General features: G+C 47.4%; 1 protein-coding gene across 1 annotated transcript in view; it reads left to right on the top strand.

The window, feature by feature from the left end:
- The first annotated feature begins 523 nt into the window (after window positions 1-523).
- MTHFD1 (methylenetetrahydrofolate dehydrogenase, cyclohydrolase and formyltetrahydrofolate synthetase 1) overlaps window positions 524-7092 on the top strand; it is a 40162-nt gene continuing 33593 nt past the window's right edge. Inside the window, exon 1 of the mRNA XM_059850489.1 lies at window positions 524-699. Coding sequence (XP_059706472.1) covers window positions 659-699 — 41 coding nt within the window. The 5' untranslated portion in view covers window positions 524-658. The remainder of the gene's footprint in view (window positions 700-7092) is intronic.

Below are 7092 nucleotides of genomic sequence, written 5' to 3'. Positions count from 1 at the left end.
TCTGTGAATCCACGATTCTGCTCTTAACTTCTACTCTTGGCATGAGAACCACATGACAAGAAACACAGATTATTCTTACACCGATGTGGGATTTTCCTGTTTATTCGCTGTGCACAGCCCAGCTCAGCTGAAACGTTCAGCTCCCTCCGGGGCTGCCCTCTCCCTCCCGCTCTCCGCAGAGCGGGGCCCGGGCACGCCCGGGAGCGCTGCCTCGGAGCCGTTCTGGAGGCCGCTTTGGCGGCCATTTCGCCGCGGCGCTCGGCCCCGCACTGAGGGAGCGGTGAAGAGGCGAGACATAGAGCGGCCCCGGCCCCGCAGGGAGGGAGCGATGAAGAGGCGAGACATGGAGCGGCCCCGGCCCCGCAGGGAGGGAGCGATGAAGAGGCGAGACATGGAGCGGCCCCGGCCCCGCAGGGAGGGAGCGATGAAGAGGCGAGACATGGACCGGCCCCGCCGACGCCCGCGCTAAGGGAGCAGCGGAGAGGCGGGACGGGGGCAGCGCTTGCGCGGCGGGCCCGGGGTCGGGGCCGCGGGAAGTTCGGGCCACGTGGGGCGGGAGTGAGGCGGCCGCGGGGAGAGCGCGTCCCTCAGAGTGCTCCGGGGCCCCGCTGCGCTCACCTTTGCAGGCCCGCTGCTCGCCCGCCCTCCGGCCCTCGCCATGGCCCCTGCCGAGATCCTCAGCGGCAAGGTTGTCTCCGGGTACGTAGCGAGGCCGCCCCCCCGCCCTGCCCGCAGCGAGGCCGGGTTCCCTGGCGCGGGAAGGTCCGAGAGCCGCGGGGCTTCTGCCCTTCGGGGTGGCCGGGGAGCTGAGGGTGCCCCCGCAGCCCCTGGGTGTGCTGGCAGCGGGATGGGGCTGAGGGGGCTTTTACTCTGGCTCTGTGGATGAAGCGGGTTTGGAGACACCCTTAAGCTTTTTCGCTAGGTTGCAGCCAAAGCTCGCTTCTTCCTGGCTGTAAACTTGGAGTTATTAGACAAAGTATGGTACTAGAGATCTTAAGGAGAGTGCAGAATGCTGTCAGTGCTCCCCAGAAACCAGCGGTGTGTTTGGTGGGGTCTCTTTGGCAGCCCCAGAGGGCACCTGGTGCTGCCCAGTGAAGATGAGATGAGAGCCCAGGCAGGTGTGAAGCCACGGGCTGACCTACAGCTTCTGTGCCTGCAAGCTGGGATGCTGGGATGCTTTATGAGCAGGCGAACATGTGCTTTAGGTATCGGCTCTGTTTTCATACTCTACAAGCATTGACTGTTCCTCTTTAAAGCAGAATAAGTTAATCCACATATTGGATAACAGATAGCTGAATGGTGTCCTGCCAAAGCTATTTAAAAGGTTTGGGAAGCATTGAAAGATAAAGTGTTCTTGTACTTTTCAGGATTTACTTAGCTGGCAAGCCCTGGGTATAGGTGAGCCTGCATTGTGTCTTTTAAAAAAAAACACCTTTGCTTATTTCTCCTGCTGCCACTCAACACGCATGTTTGGTAAGAAAGCCAAATAAATTTCCCTAATCCTGGGGGAAATGCAGTGTAGCAGTTCTGTTATACTCTGTGGAAACAGTGTTTGGTTAGGCAGGTTCATTGGGTATCTCTTGTGGATATAATTAGGGAATTCAGCTAGAAAGGTTATATTTGAAAAGGTATAAAGTAATCTCAGCAAAGCAGTTAGTCCTCCTCTTAGGTATTGCTGTGTATGACACAGCTACATCTAACCAACAGTGGAGCAGTACTGAAAAGTAGTCCTAATATGCCTTGAATTTGAATATCCATGAGGAAAGGCTGCTTGCATGTTTTTTACCTGGTATTTTTAGAGCCAGTACCACCTGTGTGTTGCAGTCTCTCAGTCTTTGATGCTTCATTCCACCTGATGCTTTTGGCAGTGTTGGGGCCAGCACACTTTGTAATGCCTGTGCTTGCTGCTGGTGGGACTTCATGATTTGCCTGTTGTAGGTTTCTTTCCTGTCATTGAAAGCCACCCTGAAGTGCAATAGGTCCTGGAAAGATGCTGGTTTGGGTACAATGATAATTCACATTAAAACTTCCAGCTTCCTTAGCATGGCATGTTGCATTACTTACTTAATTTTAAAGATACAGGGGTGAACTTTTTTTATTTCTGTTTATTTTCTGTACTAGAGTAGCAGCTACAAACTACCAGTTCTCAGAGGACATTCATGATGTGCAAATACCTGGGAAGAGGCATGGGCTTTTAATAGGCACCTGCAGGAGAAAGGTTTGATTAACGTCCAGCACATCTCTTAAGGTGTTTGGCTGAAGGCTGTCTTCCAGAGTCATCACATCTTGACCTGAAGACACCACAAAATGGAAAAATATTTGCAGTTGTTCAGCTGTCCTTCATTTCCTTTATTTGTGCTGTGTTTATGTTCAATATAGCAAAAGCATCACCTGCTCCCTTTGGGCCTTAGGTAGTTCTGCCTTTTTCTGGTGGAGTACTTGAAGGAGTCATGAGGAATTGGGCTGTCCACCCTGAAGACAGCTGTCCCTTTCTTCCAGACCCCTGGAGAAGTGCTGGTCCAAGGGATTCTCACTGTTCAGAGTTCACCTCCAGGCCAAGAGTCTGGCAGCAGCAGAAGTGATAGGCATGTGGTTTTTCTAGGAATTTTCAACTGAACTGCCTGTTGTAGAAAGGGAATGTCCCTGACTTTACATCAGCTGCAAAACGTTTTCAGTTATTGTCTTGTAGGGGGTGGATTTTGTTACTTTACCCTTTAATCAAGAAAAATGTTTATTTGTAAGTTAGTCAAATATTGACAAATGGGTTGAATCAAACAAGTAGTGTTCAGCTATGTAATGCTGGATTTCTGTGTGTGTTTTAAATCAAAGCTCATAAGTGTTGTGAACTTTCTCCATCAGCCACCAAGCACCCCTTCCTCAAAACAGATGAAAAATACCTAATTCACATTTGTGCCAGCTATTTAAACAAAAATCAGGTAGATACTGGCATTCTTACTCTTGTGAAGCATGTCAAGAGAATAAGTACTTTGAGAGAGTTTCCTTGCCTCTATTAATGAGGAAAACTTTTGATGAAGTGATAAAGCTAGTCCACACCTTTGGAAGGCTCGGAAGAGGTACAAAGGAAAATCAACATTTTCAGTGGCTTTGAGTATTACCTGTGAGGATGGAAAATGTGTTTAGGCTGGGAATGGGAAGGAGAACACAGCAGGCATTGTTTTCTCTGTAGGATTTTGGTGTTGATGTTAATTCATCAACATCAAAGTGCATCTAATCTGCTTCTGTCAGTACAAACAAGAAGCTTGCACAGTCTGTGAAATATATTAAATATTGGATGGGTTCTGCATCAATCTGAGTTGGCTGGTTACCTCAGGAAGGCTTTCCTCTACTTCTCTGAGTGGCTGTTTAGTAATTCTGCCTTAGATTTTGCTACAAGTTAAATTTGCCTCATTGGCAAATGAGTTATAAAAGATGAGTTACTGTACAACAGCACAGTAAACAAATGACTGGTGGGAGGAAGAAAAGCAGTGCTTTAAGTGTGCAGGATATGGTGGGTTGAAGGTAATAGAAATACAGTATTCTCCACCTTTTATTGCTGGTATTCTGAAGAAAAAACAATCTCTGTTTCTGTGTCTTAAGAGACAATCAGAGCAAAACATGGTGGTGGCTCTTCTTTACAGTTTATGAGCCCTGCAGTGAGCTGTGAGTTCAGGCTTTACCATCTGAAAGAGCCCAGGTGTGGAAACCTCTGTCTTGGCCTGAATTGGTTGATAGGACCAGGAGTTGACCAACATTTCTGCTCTGGAAAAGTGGCTGATGAGTTGTGATGGCAGGGAAGACTTAGCACCCCTCACAGCTCCTGGGGTGGGCCAGGTAGTGCTTTGGGTTTAGAGTGCTCAGTAAAGTGGTGAGCAGGCTGAACTTACAGCTGGAGGTAACAGTGCAGTAAACAACTCCTCAGCCTTTTCAGTCTGGGCCTTAATTTTTTTTTTTTTTTTGAGTTCCTGCTGTATCTCGAGGTAAATCTAGCCTGAAATGGAAAAAATTCCCTGATCTCTGAGCTTTCTTTTACCAGATCCTATCCATAATGCCAGTGCTATTGGGTGGCCTCAAATACAAGCAAGAACCCTTGTGTTCAGTGCTGTGCAGACTCAGTTTAAAAACATGGGACCCTGCCCTAAGGAGTTGGTAAGAGAGGAGAAAAGATTGTCTGGTGGACAACAGGGCCACAGACCTGTGATCTGTGCACATCAGCACCAGCTTACAGGGAAGGCAAAGAACATCTGGGGACTGCTGTGTCCCCCTTTGTGGAATGAGTAAAATCTCAGTAGCATTCCTTCAGAAGGCAAACCTTTGTAGATAGGGCCTAGAATATTGTCTGGAGTGCTTGCAGCCACTCAGTCCAAAGGTGGATTGAGTCCTTACCTATTGTTCTTGTGTTTTCCTCTGATTAAATCACCTGATAGTAGGGTATTATATGCACTATCCATTTTGGGAAGCAGGCCTGCATGCATGTTGCAGCATGGGAATGTTTTATCATAACTCATGTTTGGGGCAAACTCTTCCAAGTTTTAAAGACTCAGCTTTCTATTAAACTCTGTTGTTGTGTTGTCAGTCATCCACATTTGCCAAGTGCCTCAGTTGCTGCCTGTCTGTCAGACCCACCTTGGACATTATGAAAAAGCATCTAAAAAAGCAGAAATGTCTTAATGTATTTATCTGGTATGAAGAGAGTTCATGCATGTATTTGTGCTGACACAACCAAAACCTTGTGAGTGTGGAAGTTGTAGAAAGTAGCAGGCATTTTTCCCTGGAGATAATGACTGTGTGCCAGGAGCATGCAGTGGTGGAGCATGAGACAAGAGGGTGGGAGACACATGAACTCATTCCAGCTCTGAATGATGTCTTCCTGCTACTGGAGCCATCTGTTGAATTCCCAGCAGTGTTCAGATGGTCTTTCCCAAGGTATTTCCTATTCCAGTGCCACTCATTGAGCAAACCTGTGACTGCCCTCAGGAGAGACTCCTTTGTGCCTTCTTTGGGTGCGAGTGGGATGTTCTGTGACATTCTTCTCTGCAGTCCCCTCACAGCATTTTAAGACAATGCAGTTGTCCTGACCTCGGGCATGGTGCCATGGTGGTTTGGAGATGGGAAAGCTTGTTTTTCCACATTATGGTGTTGGTCATGTGAGCAACAGGAGGTGAGCAGTGGCAGTGCTGGTGGCTGTAAGGAGGAATGGGACAACAGTTCTGACCAGGATGATGCAGGACCTGGGGAGAACCATCAGCCACATGCAGCTGTTTCTGCAGGGCTGCAGCAGGATCAATTCTGCTGCATGTTTATGAAACCCTTGGGGAATCTGTGATCCAGGCAGTAAAGCCAAACCCTCCCCTTTGGGGACAGGCTTCTTCTGGAGCATCACTGTCTCTGAGGAGGTGTTTGCCAGGTCCTGTGTTTGGCACTCTTTGCATGGACTTTTGACCCCGTTCCTCACAGGAGGGACAGGAACAGAGCCTGGTGTCATCTTCAGTAGGGTGCCGTGTGTCCTCACCAGCTGAGCACTGAGTCTGTAATCCCACAGGAGGGTGTGGGGTTCTGCTGACATGGGAACCATGTTCTCTCCATTTCCAGCAGAGCTAAAGGAGTGTGGCTTGTCTTTTGTCTGCATTTCTGGGAAATTCACATAATAAATTTAAATTCAGCTCACTGTTGCAGTCTACAGAAAGAAATGCTAACAAGTTCTTTAATCTTTGGAGCTGGCTGTTGCATTGTATGCTTAGAACCGTGTGCTGTCCTTAACCTGTGTGGACCCTGGACTTTTGTTTGCTGCATGAATTTGTTTGTGGAAGGGCACGTGGGCACAGGAGGGGGCTTAGAGTCAGAGAGAAGGCTTTTGGGGAAGCAGACACATAGAATTGCAAATTTTCTGTTTGAAAACTTAAAAGTATTTTCATACAGCTAGTAAAAATTAGTGTTGATTTATCAATATGAACTTTTATCTTTGGAAAGGCCTGAGGTCCACAACAGAATTTTGTAGACTGTATAACTAAATAGCTGCTGGTTTGCAAAGATTATTTTTATGGCTTTTGTAAGTCTATAGAGAAAAACAATGATTTCTTCTTTTTTTTTTTTTTTTTTTTTTTAATTTTCTCTTAAACCTTTTCCCATGTGGTTTTTGTAAGCACTGGAGAGCAGTGGTACCCAACGCTAGGTGGCTGTCTAACAAGTAATTTCTTGATTCAAGGCTCCTAAAGAAAATCACACTGACAGCACCACGTTTGTATGTTTGTGTGTTGCCTTTCTTCGGGAGCTGAAGGGGAGGTGACCTAGTGCCTAATTACAGAAAATGACAGCAATGTAATGTGTGAATAGTTGTGGCTGCTGGGGGTGAAAGCACACCACAGCCCTGCTTCACAGAGGAAGTTGGGTGGGCTCATTTCTCTTCAGCTGAGAAGACTGCAATAAAAGTAATTCCTAAACCTGGGGCCCTTTCTAATATTTCATATTTGTTTGCATTTCTTTTTGTTTGCTGGCCACAAACCAGTGCTGCTCTTTCCTTACTGGAACACCAGAGACCTCAGAAATAGTTCCCTTGGAGAGTTGCCCCCACTCAGAGGCCACATGCAGGGGGTTTCTGATGCTCCTTGAGATTGTTTCGTTGTTAAAGGCTGTTCATGAGCCAGCTCAGGTGTCTCCCTAGAGGCTTACAGCTGGAGGGTAAGGAGAGGCAGTAGGGGATTTTGCTGCCCAGCAGATAATTTGTCACTTAAGCACAAAGAATTGCTGGGTTAAGGCTTGCTATGAGACTGTTTTCTGAACGCATCAGCTGGTCTTGATGTCAAGTGTTCTACTGAGGTGACAGCCAAAGGAAGGCTCAGAACTATGGTTTCTTAAATAAGGCTGAAAACAGTTGCTTCCACGGAGACTTTGAACCACTCGGCCAGATGCAAGCACCTATAAATACTCTGAACCCACTCCTCAGGTGCAGCAGAGCTCTGACCATGTGATTCTGGATGCAGCAGGAGAGAGGCATGATTTGGGATGTAGCTGGAGGCTGTGACTCCCTCTGAGATGAGGCTTTAAACAGCCTTAGGACTGCTTCTAGCTGGGCCAGCTGTACTGTCCCCTGGGATC

This window comes from Haemorhous mexicanus, chromosome 6, assembly GCF_027477595.1.
Source record: "Haemorhous mexicanus isolate bHaeMex1 chromosome 6, bHaeMex1.pri, whole genome shotgun sequence".
NCBI lineage: Eukaryota > Metazoa > Chordata > Aves > Passeriformes > Fringillidae > Haemorhous > Haemorhous mexicanus.
This window is presented reverse-complemented; position numbering and strand designations above follow the sequence as displayed.